At 38.4% G+C, this 17543-nt stretch overlaps 2 protein-coding genes across 3 annotated transcripts in view; one reads left to right on the top strand and one right to left on the bottom strand.

Moving 5' to 3' along the window:
* Nucleotides 1-32: 32 nt before the first annotated feature.
* The window catches only part of LOC123546479 (nascent polypeptide-associated complex subunit alpha, muscle-specific form-like), a 29685-nt gene continuing 12174 nt past the window's right edge, over nucleotides 33-17543 (top strand). For both annotated transcript variants that reach the window (XM_053550816.1, XM_053550815.1), the window contains exons 1-6: nucleotides 33-153; nucleotides 8253-8352; nucleotides 11086-11167; nucleotides 11765-12007; nucleotides 12291-13548; nucleotides 13682-15527. In XM_053550816.1, coding sequence (XP_053406791.1) covers nucleotides 8264-8352; nucleotides 11086-11167; nucleotides 11765-12007; nucleotides 12291-13548; nucleotides 13682-15527 — 3518 coding nt within the window. In that variant the 5' untranslated portion in view covers nucleotides 33-153; nucleotides 8253-8263. The remainder of the gene's footprint in view (nucleotides 154-8252; nucleotides 8353-11085; nucleotides 11168-11764; nucleotides 12008-12290; nucleotides 13549-13681; nucleotides 15528-17543) is intronic.
* Nucleotides 1856-3077, bottom strand: LOC128559206 (uncharacterized). The gene is made up of 2 exons (XM_053550408.1): nucleotides 2173-3077; nucleotides 1856-1990 (listed from the first exon to the last, which is right to left on the bottom strand). Exons 1-2 carry the CDS (start codon nucleotides 2689-2691, stop codon nucleotides 1856-1858), a joined length of 654 nt encoding a protein of 217 aa, XP_053406383.1. The 5' UTR covers nucleotides 2692-3077.

Below are 17543 nucleotides of genomic sequence, written 5' to 3'. Positions count from 1 at the left end.
ATAAAAATATATATTGGTACTTTTTCTTGCGCGCATTGTTATCGGTTGTCAATTCGCATTCGCGCGGAGTCCGAAAACACAGAAAGAAGTGGAAAGGAGAATTTGAAATGAATTAGGCTTTTATTACATTATTGAATGGTCGTGGAATAGTTGGTAAGAAATAATAATGTAATTTGTTGTCGAAAAAATTAAATGCGTTAACATTTATGTAAATTTAACCGTTTCTTAACGATGAAAGTGAGTGCCGGCCACTAGGAAAATGATGAGAAAGGTCGAGGTCGGCGAGAAAGTGACCGGGTGCCGGTCCGCTTTAAATGACCACCACATTCACTATATTAACCGTTGATAAGTAGTATGTAGAAGATATTTGTTTGTTTCATTGGAAGATTGAAATATCGTAAACGATTGAACATCAAATGAATTTCAATACATGTTGCAAATTTATGCGATAACTGATTTCTGAATTTGTCTTGTGTTACAATGATTCTCTCAAGTGAAACATTCAGCAATGATTTATCGCAAAATACTGATGCATATATTGAAAATGTGACTGCAAAGATCTTGCTTTTGTTGTTGTTGTTGTTGATCTGTTTTTGTGTTATTGTCTTACATCTTATAAACAATTTGGGCGTGATTCTTACTTTTTTGCATTTGATTTTGCATTATTGTTATTGGTTTTATAGCTACTTCTAGATATTAGCTATCTATTTATACTGCAGCGCTCCTCTCTGCGAGTATAGTGTTTCCTGCAGACTCTTAAAGGGGCATGGTGCTTCCCATGAAAAAGGGCACTTTTAGGGCGCGCTTAGGCATCAAAGGGGCATTCAACCAAGTGCGCTTTCCGGTGTCATTTTCAAACTATGTTCACATTGCATCTTCAGACCTCATAGTATATATATAGTATTATTAGATAATGGCTATAATGTGAACAGCTTTCCTTTTTCTTTTCATACTTTTAAACATTCTCATTCTGTTACCCTCATGAAGTATTGGCTTGCATTTTTGAGAGACAAATATAACAATTAATAACCAACAAGTTTTATTTAACAACTTTTAATTGAAATTTAAATAATGTAAATCTGAGTAAAGTAAAACACACACAAATAAGTGTAATACAGCAGTAATACAGCAGTCATATTCATGCTATTACATAGACTAAGTATGATTTACATCAGATTAATACTTATTATAAATTAATTCTTTATCTGGGTAAGGTTGAGCAACAAGCATGGGAAAACCAGATTTTAAAAATACTTCCAGTTAAAATCAAAGTAAAACAAACACAAATAAGTGTAATACAGCAGTTATATTCATGCTATTGCATAGACTAAGTATGATTTACCTCAGATTAATACTTAATATACTAGTAAATTAATTCTTTATCTGAGTAAGGTTGAGCAACAAGCATGGTAAAACCAGATTTTAAAAATACTTCCAGTTAAAATCATTCATGTATGAAAGTAAAACACACACAAATAAGTGTAATACAGCAGTTATATTCATGCTATTGCATAGACTATGATTTACATCAGATTAATACTTAATATAAATTAATTCTTTATCTGAGTAAGGTTGAGCAACAAGCACAGGAAAACCAGATTTTAAAAATACTTCCAGTTAAAATCATACATGTATGAAAGTAAAACACACACAAATAAGTGTAATACAGCAGTTATATTAATATTACACAAATAAGAGTAATCTGACCAAAATCTGATTGACCCCTTTTAAATGTTGCGCAGTACATCAACTGTCTATTTCACTATCTACATAATGCGGCGATTGTTCCTCATGAACTTCTTCACTACCTTTTTCAAGTCAATATCATTGTGTGTCTTTGTGTTCATTTTGATCATTAAGAGTTTCTATGTTCCGTCACTATGAGTTTAACCTGTGAGAAGACACGCTCTACTGGGGCAGTGGATAGGATGAGCGTTTGATGGATGGAGAGAAGCTTGTTCATCAGGGGATTGATGATACCAGTGGTTTCCTGAAGCAAGTAAAAAAAAATAATAATTAAATTTAAATATGTGGAACTGTTAGAGTAGTTATTTGAATATACATTCAAGAGCTTAAATTGTACGCAAGCCATACCACATTTTTCCTAAAAATAAATAGCAGTTGATTTTAAGTATACATGTATGAATATTTACATAATTATAGAATATATACCTTTGTTTCATGGAGTTTTTCCAGCATGAACTTGCGAGTGCATGAGGACAGCACAGGGTTGAACTTCTCCTTCAGATCATTCCACTCAAACAAGACGTCGTCTTCAGGAAGTTGGAGATGATTGGACAGTTGGGAGATCTCAATGTCACCATGGAAAGTACACTGGTTTGCAGGAACTCGGCTAAGGTCAAGGACGGATAAGGCTGACACAACCTCTATATGTTCTAGGCGTTCCTCCAGATGGTCAGTTAGGGACACAATGAACTTATCTCTGACTTCCTTCACCTTCTCTTCATTTCTCTTCTCTATACCGAGTGAAGCTGCCATGTTTTCTACTTTGGAAAGGTAGGGTCCTGGGTGCCTTTTCATTTTCTCAATGTTATGGATCGTTGAGTGAACTTGGGGATACACACATGACAAGTCAACATTTTCCTGTTCAAACAGTAGGGTCAGACGGGCCAGGGTAGCACACATGTCACACAAGAGAAGAATGTAATATAATTTCTCATACTGCTTCATCAGTTTTAGCAGTCCAGCTGCTGAGGGATCTGATTTTTCACCCAACTTTTTGTCTCATCCAGTGGCAACAGCATCTTCTAGGTCTTGGCAGATAGGAGAGTACAGTTTCCTTATGCTTTGGAGTGCATTTTCATGGCTGAGCCAGCGGGTGTGGACAGCTTTTTTCACTGTTAGATTGTTGTCAGACTCAGATGTTCCCATTTCACGCATTAAGTCCTGTATTGCATTCAAACTCCCTGATTTAACTGTACTGTAGTGGTAGTACTTCCACAGACCTATCAGTAACTCATCAATGTTGTCTATTTCTCTGACACTTCCGAAGGCCTTTGATACAGCTAGCTGCAGACAATGATTCATGCAGTGCACGGGGATGACCTTGGGGTTGTCTTTTTCAAGGGTACATCTCATTTTTCTTTAGCAACTGATCAACAGCGAATGAGTTATTGTCTCATGAGCGTTAATTCGAGAGTTCAGGTACTGCGACGGCGGTGCTGTAGATACTTTTAGTCTTAGGTCAGCTTTTTCCTAAACACAAAACTTTGGTGATTGAACTGTAATACTTTCACAACATCAAGAGCTGCACACTCTGTATACGCAACAAACCATAACTCCTGTCTTCACTTTTTTGCAAATTTATCCCACTGTTGTCACTTGAAAATATCAAGATTCTTGACTATTAATGAGTTTAGTAACATTTTTCCTTTTTTAAATGATGAAGCATTGTTCATAACAACTAGAGATTCACTGTTTGAACAGTTGAGAAGACCTGTACATCAGAAAATAACCTCCATTTACTTATTCTTTTATGAGCAATGGGTTTATTAGCCCTTGTTGGAACACTAGAAAGACGTCTACGTTTTCTCTGGTTGAAACGTTTTATGTATTTAGGTCACTTTTGCCATGACACTTGTCATAATGTAGTAAAACTGGCACATATTGATTCACCACTTAAGTTACCACTTACATCAAGCAGACACATAATCTTGTCCTGCCTTTTTTTGCAAGATAATAAGCAGCTTTTGGAGTTGTGAGAAAATAAGTAGAATTTTGTAATTTTATGTTGTTAAGAAATGTTTTATCTTAAATCTACTAGTATTGCATTGAAACTTGAACAAACATTTTACACATCAAAGAAGACATGTCTGTAAGCAACAAATAAACTCATACTTTGCAATCTCGCGAATAATTTACTTGATTTAGTTAAAAATGCATTTCTGTTTAAGTAATATCGATGTTTTGTAACCTTTTCACTGATTAAACAAAGCTTTTGTCGTAGATTTAAACACTCGATGCAAACTTGTTTTTTCCACAAACAAAGTAGTGCGACGTGTACATCGTGGAAGAAACATAACTCTATATCCATCTTTTTGCAGATATGTGCACTTATTAAGATTAGAAATAAACAATGGTAGACAGATCATTGCAGTTAAATCCAAAAAAATCAATGACTATGTTTGTATGGCACCCGCAACGGGTGCCTTGTTTCAAGGGATAGCTACACTCATTCTTTTCCTTTACACGTCATGATCAGAATGTAACATCATAGGAAGACGAATTCAATTAATGTTCAAGACTTAATTCTGAAGAGTTCATGTACTCTACGGAGGGAGTTACAACAAGTTCGTTGGGACATTAATGTTATTTGACTGTGATCTCATTTAAGAACACAATTTTGAGGATTCAAACTGTCCAATCATACTTTATCGACAACTGTAAATATTATCTTCACAACCGTTTTAGTCGTCAAATACAGTTCATGTCCATGAAATGTTAAACACGTTTTCACATTTTTCACCATCTATCCTCTTGCAACTCCTGTCAGCTTGAAACAATTCAAAATCGCGACTATATTAGAATGCACCCGTGTCATGTAATTTATACACCTGTAATTTATATGTGGTTTTGAATGGCACTTGTCAACATCAAACACAGGCTGATAACAAGGGCACATGGAAACAGTGGGTGTCAAGGGCACATTGGGGGATTCAAAAGGTGGTCGATGTAAAGCCTGGCAGAAACACTAGAGTATTATGTGCCTTTTGATTTAGGTAGATTTTAGTATTAGCTATTGTGATATTCTGACTTAAGAAACAGAAAATCTGAGTCTACATGTTTTAGCTGGTTGTGAAAATCAAGTCACTTTTTCATTTCCAACCATGAGTCCTCCATTGCCAATTGACCGACTTTTCTAATGTAGGCGAGTAATACAATGCTCTAAATTGAATTCACTATTAATCCAAAATCTACATACCAACGATGGGATGACACTATCTCAATCTGTGGCAAATTGTGAGTTCTGTGCAGGGAATAAATTTGTCTCCAAACATCAGCATAAAGCAGGTGGTTGGGTTTCCCCGATTGTGAGCTTTCTCGAACTAACCTAGACAAAGTGAATTTGTAAAGACTATTATAGTGTTGAAACATGAAATATGGTTTTAAAAATTAAAGTCGACATATTTATTCATTAAAAATATTCAAGTAATTGCTTAACTCAAAAATCCATTTTAGAAGTTTCAAAAGAAACAATGTTCTTTATATTTTGAATAAATTTGCACATTTAATATTTTTCAATTCACGCTAGAATATTTTTACACCGATTTGAATTTAAGTTCTTAAAGCGACACCAGTAGATTAAATGTAAATGTAATCAATATTTTGGATACCAAATCGCTGATTAAAACCATTGTCTTTCGTTGTCAGTAAGATTTAAGACGACAAATCGGCATAGAAAGTTTATTTCCTGGTGTTTTTTCGGCATGCGAAAACGAAAGTAGAGTGCGACGTAAAAAGTAGATGCTGTGGAATTTGCAAAATTAGATCGTCTGCCACTATTTTTTACCATTCCTTCGTCTGCGATATTTTACAATCTAATCATACAGTATTCAGAAATATAAACACAGATGGATACTTACGGTTCATTGCGAGTAATAAATCCAAAATTATCTAATGACCTATTTGTTTTTGCTATTTTGGCATTTTCCCGTACTAACTGGGATTGCCTACGTTTTGCAGAAGGCATTATTCCGCTATTTCTTAAATTCACTTTAGACACGTTCACTTTGAATCAGAAAGTAACAATGATAGAACGAATTAATTAAATGTTACAAGGAGAACTTAAGATTTTAATTGATTCGTAATTAGTCATAATTACATCTTTAATCTGTAGACGGGATTATTCTCAACAAAAGATTCGGTTTGGACTATAAATAATTGTTTTATTTGATGTGTCGATACTTACATCTTCCAAAAAAACAATTCTATTGAGAGCATCGAAAAATGTGCGACAATCAAACTACTTTTTAAATGAGAACAACCTTTTAAAATAATTATCTTTTAATTGACCGTTTTCAGTCGTCACTTACAAGGCTACATGTAGCTTCATCGCCGACGTGTTAAAAACAACGATTTTTCGTCCATTGTTCCCAATCAAACACAATCATAAAACAGTTATTGATTGCATAATCCTGTCAGTCCTTAATCAGGGTCATCAAAAGATCGCAGCACGCGTTCATAATTCACGGTCGATGCACAACGTGTCAGCTAATTGACGGTACAATACACGAAACATGTCCCGCGGACATTCGCTATACTGGCTGGTTTTGAAAGGGCACTTGTCAAAATCAATACACAAGGCTGATAAAAGGGCACATGGCGCAAACAGGCGGAGTCAAGGGCACCTTGGCGGCACTTCAAAAGGGGCTTGGCGCTGCGCCATGCTAAAAAGGCCTGCAGGAAACACTAGAGTATTATGTGCAGCTTTTTTTAGGCTAGATTTAGCTATATAGCTAATTTGTGACTTTTCTGGGACCTGTTAAGAAGACTCAGAAAAATCAAGAGTTATCAATTGCTTCTTTAAGCTGGCGTGAAAGCATCACCAGGGCCACTTTTTCATTTTCAACATGTAGATTCTACACGATTGCAATTTGCACCGAGTTTTTCTAATTTAAACGGCGAGATAATCACAGAATGTCTAAATTTTGTACTGATTTCAATAATATTATTCCTAAAATTTAATACCTTAACTGATGGAAAGATGACAGCGTGATCTAAATCTGTGGCAAATGCCTAAAGCAAAAGTGAGCTATGTGCTATGGAAATAAATTGCCCACCACACATCACATAAACAGGTCGGGGAGTTCCCCTGGATTGAGAGACATTCTCTCAATCTAAACACTAGACAAAGTGTCATTTGATCAAAAGACTATTATAGTGTTGAAAAAACATGAAATCAAATGTTATTAAAACAACCATTTCATTACAGTCGCATTATTTATTCATTTAAACAACTTATTTCAAGTAATAATGCTTAACCAAAAATCCCTAATAATTTGGATTTGAAAGTTTGACAAAAGAAAAATGATTTTCTATATTTGAAATAAATTTGCACATTTTAAGTATTCTTTCATTGCTGAAGCTAGTTGAGTCTTTCTAACAAAAGACCAGGGATCGAATTTAGCGGTCTCTTACTCGCGAAATCCGAGTAAGAATAAAAAATGCGATAGGAAATGATGGCACTCAAATATTTTCGCGATCACATTCGAAAATCGACGGATTCGCTAAAACTCCTTTCGGGTAGATATTTTACCAATAATCATGTGACCACTTGTACTTGTAGACGCTTGTCACTTATACAAATTATGTAATGATAGGATATCTAAGTAAGTATCTGGACGATGTTTGTTTTCATGTTGGTCAACTACAAATATTGTCGAAAAGTCCTGCTGAGACCTAAAATGCTAGTGACACCATGGACAGAGACCCCGAAAGAATTTAATACTTCTGAGTCAGCCAATAGTCCAGTGAATCATTGAGTACTTCTGTTCGTACTTCCGAAACCAGAAAGCTCACATCCTGTTCAAACTGAAAAAGTGGGAAACAGATTTGAATATTAAACTTTATATGAAACCAAACAACAACAAAACAACTCAATAAATTTAGCACGTAAAACAGCCTTTAAATAATTGCTGGTGGAACCCACTATTTTTGCTAGTGGAATAAAATGGTGCTAGCAAAAATTTGCTAGTGGGAAAAAAAGTTCAATTTGATCCCTGAAGAGACTGTGTTTTGATGAAGAGAATGTCTCTCAATCCAGGGGAAGTATCCGACCTGATAAATCAAAGGCATGTTGGTCGCTTGTTCTTTAAATCTATTATAATATTTACAGTACTGTCTTAATCAAACATACGTTTAAGCTACAGTTTAAATCTGATATCTAAAGCTGATTTTTTGTTATAAATGAAGTTAAGAGCCAACAAAACATGAAAAATAAAAAAACATAAAATATCGAAGAGTGTGTAAGGTAATACGAGTTATGTCAGGAATTGTTTTTAGGACTACATTTAATTGCAAAACCAGTCACTTCACTGGACCAATTAAAACAAGTATAATTCAAGATTTTTCATGTATACAGTACTATACACTCATCAGTAAATTTTCCATCCTTTGGTGGAACTTGCAAATTTGTTCAAATCTGTATTAGATCAACAGAGATACTGATAGCGGGAAAAATACTAATTTGAAATATTCAGTTTGATAACAAAATTTGTTTTGATTTGTTTCAGGATGAAACAATATGCTGTATGCAAACATAGTAGTCATTAAAAGAAACGGATCAGATGGAGCTTCATTTCCACTGACATCAACATCCTGTTTATTTGGAAGGTTTGTCATTGTTATTTGTTAATCCCCCGCCGTGGCAGACTCAAACCTTTGACTTTGAGTTGTGACCTTGACCTTGAACCGACAAGGTTGACTCATGGGTTCTGCACATCATCTTGATGAGGTGATCATTTGACCCAAGTTTCATGAAAATCCTTCAAGGGGTTTAGGAGATATGGACCGGACACGATTTTGTTACGGACGGACGGAAAGAGGGATTATAGGAATGGTCTGCGTCCTTCCCTCTTTCCGTCCTTCCATAACAAAATCGTGTCCGGTCCGTATCTCCTAAACCCCTTGAAGGATTTTCATGAAACTTAGGTCAAATGATCACCTCATCAAGATGATGTGCAGAACCCATGAGTCAGCCTTGTTGGTTCAAGGTCAAGGTCACAACTCAAAGTCAAAGGTTTGAGCCTGCCATTTTGTGTCCGCTCTGTATCTCATAAACCCCTTGAAGAAATTTTATAAAACTTGGGTCAAATGATCGCCTCATCAAGACGATGTGCAGAACCCATGAGTCAGCCATGCCGGCTCAAGGTCAAGGTCGTAACTTAGGGTCAAAGGTTTTGAGCCTTCCATTTTGTGTCCGCTCTATATCTTCTAAACTCCCTGAAGGATTTTCATGAAACTTGGGTCAAATGATCACCTCATCAAGACGATGTGCAGAACCCATGGGTAAGCCTTGTCGGCTCAAGGTCAAGGTCACAACTCGAGGTCAAAGGTTTGAGCCTTCCATTTCGTGTCCGCTCTATATCTCCTAAACCCCTTGAAGGAATTTTATAAAATTTGGGTAAAATGATTACCTCATCAAAACTATGTGCAGAAATTATGAGTCAACCATGCCAGCTCAAGGTCAAGGTCACAACTAAGGGTCGAAGGTTTGAACCTTCCATTTTGTGTCCACTCTGTATCTCCTAAACCCCTTGAAAGATTTTCATCAAACTTGGGTCAAATGATCACCTCATCAAGAACTCATGAGTCAGCCATGTCAACTCAAGGTCAAGGTCACAACTGAAGGTCAAAGGTTTCAGCTCTGTATCTCCACTGTATTTCCACTGACATCAACATCCTGTTTATTTGGAAGGTTTGTCATTGTTATTTGTTAATCCCGTGCCGTGGCGGAGGGATTATAGGAATGGTCTGCGTCCTTCCGTCTTTCCGTCCGTCTGTAACAAAATTGTGTCCGGTCCATATCTCCTAAACCCCTTGAAGGATTTTCATGAAACTTGGGTCGAATGATCACCTCATCAAGACGTGCAGAATTCATGAGTCAGCCATGTCAGTTCAAGGTCAAGGTCACAGCTAAAATCAAAGGTTTACCCTTTCACTATCCATAGCAGTGGCGGGGGATTTAGCTGTCTTTCAGACTGCCTTGTTAAAATTTTGTATTGTACCATCATAAAAAATTTTAGCTTGACTTTATGAAGTATATGGAGAGCTATCGTACTCAACCCGGCACCAGCGTCTCTGCGTCCCGACCTTGGTTAGTTTTTTTTTTTACTTTTTCTCCTTGTCTCTGTAATAACATGGTGGATTTGCTTTAAACTTAAAATGGTTACTCCTCATCATCACCCACCACCCACATTATTGGCACAAGGACCATAACTCTCACCAATATTTCATGAATTTCCCCCCACTTCTAGTTTTACTTAGAATTTCAAGTTAAAAGTTTTGATGCACTTTCACTCTATCTCAATTATTACTTTATAATTAATAAAGTGCATTTGATTCGAACTGAAAGTAGTTTTTATGCCCCCCAAGGGAGGCGTATTAGTTTTCAACTGTCCAATCGTTAGTCACAACGTTAACTTTTTGCATGAAGGCACTTTACTCACGAACCACTGCACCCAGAACCTTCAAACTTCACATGCTGATAGTACTCATTGACTACTGACTTTGGGGTCACCAGGTCAAAAGTCAGGGTCACAGGGGCCAGTTAACTTTTTGCATGAAGGCACTTTACTCGCGAACCACTGCACCCAGGACCTTCACATGCTGATAGTACTTATTGAGTACACCACCCCTACTGACTTTGGGGTCACCAGGTCAAAGGTCAAGGTCACAGGGGCCAACGTTAACTTTTTGCATGAAGGCACTTTACTCGCGAACCACTTCACCCAGGTCTTTCAAACTTCACACGCTGATAGTACTTATTGAGTACACCACCCCTACTGACTTCGGGGTCACCAAGTCAAAGGTCAAGGTGCTGCGGGGGCATTTGTCACCATTAGTGACAGCTCTTGTTACTAAATGGATTTGATTCAAACTTAAAATAGTTGTTCAACATCATCACTCACATCATATGACACAAGATGCATTTTGCACCAATATTTTATGACTTGTGTCCTCTTTTTTGCTCAAGAATTATACTTAGTGTTTTGATACAATTTATCTTTTTCTCTCTTATTAATATTTTTGACACATCCTTAAGCTATTGTGAAATATCTTCATCCACCATTGGAGTCATAAAACACCCCAGTGACAGCTCCAGCTTCCTCAGATGTGCCCACTTTCACTCTCCAGCATGGAAATAGTCAAGCGCGCTGTCTCCTGTGACAGCTCTTGTTATATTTAGGCAGAAGTTAAGAATATAATATATCTTCTACAAAATAGTATCAACACTAGCTTTATCAGAACTAATAGGTTCTAGTTGTTTCATGTTGCTCACAGTCCTGTATTAGTTAGAAGTCTCACCAAAAAAGTGAAAACTGACTCTGAAATATCACTTTTTAGGAGTAATGAATGTGACATAAGAATACAACTGCCACAAGTAGGTTTGGAACATTGTCGTCTCGAAGTCAACGAAAATTCTGAGGTAAGTAGCGAAAGCCTTTAACAGTTATGATTCCTTCTTCATAATGTTGTGTGCTCTTTCGACAACATTTTTATACGCCCATACCAAAGAGCTGGGCGTATTACATGAACACCTGTGGCAGGCGGGCGGCATCCAAAAGCATATCCGCTCTTTTAAGTCTTAAGTTTTCATCCAATCTTCACCAGACTTGCTGACAATGTATGTGGGCATAATATCACGACCAAGTTCAATACCCAGCCAATTCGTCCGAGGCAGTCTTGGATTATGGCCCTTGAATTACTTGAAATCTGCGAAATAAGGCTTGTTCATTCAAACAGTTTTGATTTGATTGTCAATTTCATCCCATTGAACTTTCATTAGATAATTTGTTTGTTTTATGGGTATTATAATGAAATAAAATGGGGGTGTAATGGTACGCTAGTCTCACAATACCATAAGTAAGCATTCATATGACTAAATGGGAAAAAAGTCAATGTTGGAAAGTTAAAGAAACTGTTTTAAAAGATACATTTGTTTAGTTACTATTTTTGACACTGATTGTATGAAAGTTTTCATTCAGTGTTTCTACTTTTCACTGTATCGTTCAAATTGTTTCAGATTTTTCTTGTCAACTGCGGTAAATCAAACTCACTCGACGTCAACAAAAAGGCAGTAAAGGACACAATTCAGCTGAAGCATTGCGACGTATTCACAGTAATCGATAGATCATTTAGGTTGGAAATACCAGAAGGTGGAAAAGGTTCACCAAGCAAGTCCAAGTCTCCCCAGAAAGCAAGAAAAATGTCCCCGTCACCTAGTAAAAGATCACCATTGAAGGAAGCTAAAATACTCACCCCTAAGGTTTGTTATAAAATCATTCATGTATGTTGTAATATCATACAAATAGGGTGTATCAAGAATCAAGTGCACACTCGTAATTTGATTCTTTGTTATTCACTAGTTTGTATACCGGTCGAAAAAAAACTACATGGGATAAGTTATGAAATGATTTGCAGATGTCACAGTCTATTTCTTCTTAACGGCATTGATAGGTTGATAATATGATATAGAATGTATAATCATTCTAATAAATTGGAAATTGTGTAGATGCTTACATGCTTGTACTTTGCTTTTTTTTTTGTAGGCTAAGCCACCCACACCAGCAAGGAGTTTAAAGAAGTCTGTCAGCCCAGGTTCAGCAAAGAAAAGAGTGCAGTCTCCATCACCAGTGAGGTCTACACCAACACAAGGTCGCCAGTCACGAGGAAGAACACCAAAATCTGTGGAAAAAACTGCCCCAGAAAATGTTGTACCGAACAAGACTGTAGCCACACCAAGGTCTGGATCAACCCCGGTCCCAGTAAAACAGACCACAAAAGCAGTTACTCCAAGACCAGTATCATCACCTGCTGGAAAGAAAACTCCCAAGTCTGCACTAAAAAGTCCCTTTGCTACAAAAACAAATTCAAGCAAAACCCCTAGGTTGGAAATGGTTAAAGCAATGACACCACCAAAATCAACAACGAAATGGACAGCAAGCCCTAACAGAGCAACACCAAAAGCTGCCACACCAAGAGTTTCTAGTCCTAAACCAGCTACACCAAAGGCTGCAACACAAAGAGTTGGCAGTCCAAAGCCAGCAACACCCAAGGTTGCCACACCAAGAGTTACCAGTCCAAAGCCTTTGACACCCAAGGCTGTCGCAAGAGTTGCCAGTCCTAAGGCAGCAACACCAAAGGCGGCGGTCACACCAAGAGTTAGCAGTCCTAAGTCAGCAACACCGAAGGCTGTTACCCAGCGAGTTGCTAGTCCGAAGCCAGCAACACCACGTGTAGCAAGTCTAAAGCCAGTGACTCCAAAGGCTTCCACGCCACGCGTTGCTAGTCCAAAGTCTGTAACACCCAAGGTTGTCACACCAAGAATTGCCAGTCCGAAGCCATCAACACCTGCAGCTGTCACACCAAGAAAAGCCAGTCCTAAGCCGGCAACACCTAAGGCAGCCACACCAAGAGTTGCCAGTCCTAAGCCAGCAACACCCAAGACTGTCACACCAAGAGTTACCAGTCCTAAGCCGACAACACCCAAGACTGCAACACCAAGAATAACCAGTCCTAAGCCAGCAACACCAAAGGCTGTCACACCAAGGGTTGCCAGTCCTAAGCCAGCAACACCGAAAGCTGTCACTCCAAGAGTTGCCAGTCCTAAGCCAGCAACACCAAAAGCTGTCACTCCAAGAGTTGCCAGTCCTAAGCCAACAACACCCAAGGCTGTCACACCAAGAGTTGCCAGTCCTAAGCCAGCAACACCAAAAGCTGTCACACCAAGAGTTGCCAGTCCAAAGTCAGCAACACCAAAAGCTGCACGACTTTCTATGAACAATAATGCCAAGAAAACACCTGCAGGTAAGAGTGCAAGTTATTACAACTTGAATTTAGTTACAAGATCATAATTTGTCTTGATGTGAAAAATTTTGAATGCATGTTACGTTATTTTCCTTAACTTATAACCTTAAACTGTTTTTGTTTTTTTATATAGCTAAAGGAGGTAGTCCTAAGACGCCAAAGAGTTCTGGCAGGAAAAGAAAAGTAGAGACACTTGACAGTAGTGTAGTTCCACCATCTGCAAAAAGAAAAAGGGTGTCATTTGGACCAAAGTTGAGCCCAGAGCTGTTTGTTAAAAAACTTCCACCATCTACTCCAGTTAGAAGAGGAGCTTTACCACCAAGAATAACTGAATCCCCAGTTCCCTCTTCCCCATTACTCAAAAGGAGATCTTTGGCTCCACCAACAAAGAAATCACCCATCCGTGAAGAATCACCAGTCAAGTCTGCTACCCCTGCAGCTTCTAAAGCAAAATCACCAGCAACAACTCCAAAACAAAACAGAAAATCACCAGCTAGATCTACATCTCCAGCTGCACCAGTGGTAAAACAGTCTCCAGGAAGACCAAAAAGCCCAGCTAAAACACCAGCACAAACAACCCCGCCTAGAACTGCATCTCCAGGGTCAGCGAGAAAGTCTCCAGGTAGACCAAAGAGCCCAGCTAAAACACCAGCAAGCTCTCCTAGAACTGCATCTCCAGGGTCTGTGAGAAAGTCTCCAGGAAGACCAAAGAGCCCAGCTAAAACACCAGCACAAGCAAGCTCTCCTAGAACTGCATCTCCAGGGTCTGTGAGAAAGTCTCCAGGAAGACCAAAAAGCCCAGCTAAAACACCAGCACAAGCAAGCTCTCCTAGAACTGCATCTCCAGGGTCTGTGAGAAAGTCTCCAGGAAGACCAAAAAGCCCAGCTAAAACACCAGCACAAGCAAGCTCTCCTAGAACTGCATCTCCAGGGTCTGTGAGAAAGTCTCCAGGAAGGCCAAAGAGTCCTAAAACACCAGCACAAGCAAGTTCTAGAACTGCATCTCCAGAGTCAGTGAAAAAGACACCAGGAAGACCAAAGAGCCCAGCTAAAACACCTGAACAGAAAATCTCTGCAAGGCCTGCTTCACCTGCAACGGCAAAGAAGTCTCCAGGAAGACCCAGGACACCCTTGGCTGCTTCGCCAACTGCCACAAAAACTGACATATCAGCAGGAACTGTACAAACACCAAGAGCAAGGTCAGCTTCTCCAGGAATATCTAAATCAGCTGGTAAAGGTCGTAGATCAAGGTCTCCTGGTAAGAGTTCAAAGAAGTCTCCAGCACGAAGCAAGTCTGCCCCATCTACCCCAAAATCACCTGCTAGAAGATCTGCATCGCCTGTTGCAAAAAGTCCTGTTTCATCAAAATCACCATCTAGAAAATCAACCTCGCTTAATGAGAAAACACCAAGTGCTGCAAATACACCGAAGTCTGCAAGGCCTGCTACACCAAAAACAGTTCCTGCAAAGCAAACATCTGTACAGTCTTCACCTAGGAGAGCAAGATCATTATCACCAAAAGGAATAACCCCTACTGTAACTCCAAGGAAAACCCCCAAATCTGCTAGAAAGTCTCTTCCAGCAGCAAAATCTAGCAGGCAGTCTCCAAAGTCTGCTAGAAAGTCAGTAGCAAAGAATGCAAACAACAGTAATTCTCTTGACTATAGTTTTACTGGTATAGCAGATATGCTAAAAACACCAATTATATCAACGCCAGCTTCGGCTAGATCAAAAGCCAGGTCAGCTTCACCTGCAGCATCACCAGTCGTGTTGACTAAGAATGAAACTCCCAAGACTACATCAGTGACCAAGAAATCAACGCCAAAAGTCGTATCAAAGAAAACACCCAAAACGCCAAGAGGAGGCAGAAATTTGAAGAGGAAGAGGTCTTCCCCAATACAAAAAAATGTGAAAAGAATGAAACTTGGTACACCTAAACAGTCGCCACCTACTGCCATCAGGAATGCAGTTGCCATGAGGTGAGATAAAATTTCAATTGATGCCCTTTATTTTTTATTGATGCAGGAAATTAGTTAGCTTTTTCTGTTTCACTACAAATGGTAATTCTTGGTTTAGTTTTCATTATGTCTCCCACCACACAGTGGTGTGGGAGACATACTGATCTACTCCAGTCTGTGTGTCTGTCACAAAGCTTGTCCGCTCTCTTTAAGTCGAAGATTTCTCATCCGATTTTCACCAGACTTGAACAAAATGTGTTTGACCATAAGACCTCGGCCAAGTTTGATAACTAGCCAAATCTGTCCAGGCGTCGCAGAGTTATGGCCCTTGAATTACCAAAAATCGGTCTTTTTACTCTTGTCCGCATTCTTAATTTGAATATTTCTCATCCAATCTTCACCAAACTTAAACAAAATGTGTTTGACCATGACACCTCGGCCAAGTTCGATAACTAGCAAAATCTGTCCAGGCATTTTGGAGTTACGGCCCTTGAATTATCTAAAAATCAGCCTTTTTACTCTTGTCCGCATTCTAAGTCGAACATTTCTCATCCGATCTTCACCAAACTTGAACAAAATGTGTTTGACCATGAGACCTTGGCCAAGTTCGATAACTAGCCAAATTGGTCCGGGCATTTTGAATTACCGAAAAAATCCGTCTGTTTACTCTTGTCCGCTCTCTAAGTTGAACATTTCTCATCCGATCTTCACCAAACTTGAACAAAATGTGTTTGGCCATAAGACCTTACCCAAGTTCGATAACTAGCCAAATCTGCCCAGGCACTTTTGATTTATGGCCCTTGAATTACTGATTGGATCCACTCATCCAGACCATCTAATTGGATCCGCTTGTCTAAAACATCTAGAGAAACTAACATTTTTCATAGGGGCAGTTGTGGGAGACATGCGCTTTTCTCAAAAGCATCTCTAGTTTTTATCAGTTTTAATGTTTTATAAGATTTGGTAGTTAATCTTCTTTTCACTCAATGTTATTGTAAGGCCTATATTGGAGTAAATGGGTTAATGAAATATTCAGATTTTCATGCTACTGCGTGTATAGGAACTGTTTGCCTATAAAAGCTTGAAATTCATTCATGCATAATTGCCCACTAATTTCTTGAAAAAGGGTGTCTGAATTTTGCACTGTTGTCAGAAAAGAGGAATAATTTTACAAAGTATATATAGAAATACTGATTGTTTTAGTTATAAATTCCCAAACTTACTAAATGTGTTCTCAACAATTACCCTGATTATTATTTACCAAGAGATACAAACCAACTGGTGCTTTGTAATCCTAAGCAGAACAAGATATTTTATGGAAAGATCATTTATTTTATGTCAGTACACTAATGACATATTGAAATGCTATTTCAAACCTAAAATGGAATATTCCATTTTGAGCCTTCCAATCTATATTTAAAAATGAAAAGTTAGAAGTTTTCAGCAGAAGATGCTGCATTCAGGGTACTAAATAATTGCTGGGAATGCTTCTTCAAAGCTTCTGTTAATGTAAACTTGCATCCTTACGACAATTTTTGTCTACACTTACTGAAATGAATCAAGTTTTGTTTCACAATTTTAATGGATTTTTAGCTCACCTGTCACAGTGACAAGGTGAGCTTTTGTGATTGCGCGGTGTCCGTCGTGCATCCGTAAACTTTTGCTTGTGACCACTCTAGAGGTCACATTTTTCATGGGATCTTTATGAAAGTTGGTCAGAATGTTCATCTTGATGATATCTAGGTCAAGTTCGAAATTGGGTCACGTGCCGTCAAAAACTAGGTCAGTAGGTCTAAAAATAGAAAAACCTTGTGACCTCTCTAGAGGCCATATATATCTCACAAGATCTTCATGAAAATTGGTCAGAATGTTCACCTTGATGATATCTAGGTCACGTGGGGTCAAAAACTAGGTCAGTAGGTCTAAAAATAGAAAAACCTTGTGACCTCTCTAGAGGCCATATTTTTCATGAGATCTTCATGAATATTGGTCAGAATGTTTATCTTGATGATATCTAGGTCAAGTTCGAAACTGGGT

This window comes from Mercenaria mercenaria, chromosome 9 (genome assembly GCF_021730395.1).
Source record: "Mercenaria mercenaria strain notata chromosome 9, MADL_Memer_1, whole genome shotgun sequence".
Lineage (NCBI taxonomy): Eukaryota > Metazoa > Mollusca > Bivalvia > Venerida > Veneridae > Mercenaria > Mercenaria mercenaria.
Note: the sequence above shows the minus strand (reverse complement) of the source record. Positions and strands in the feature narration are given on the sequence as shown.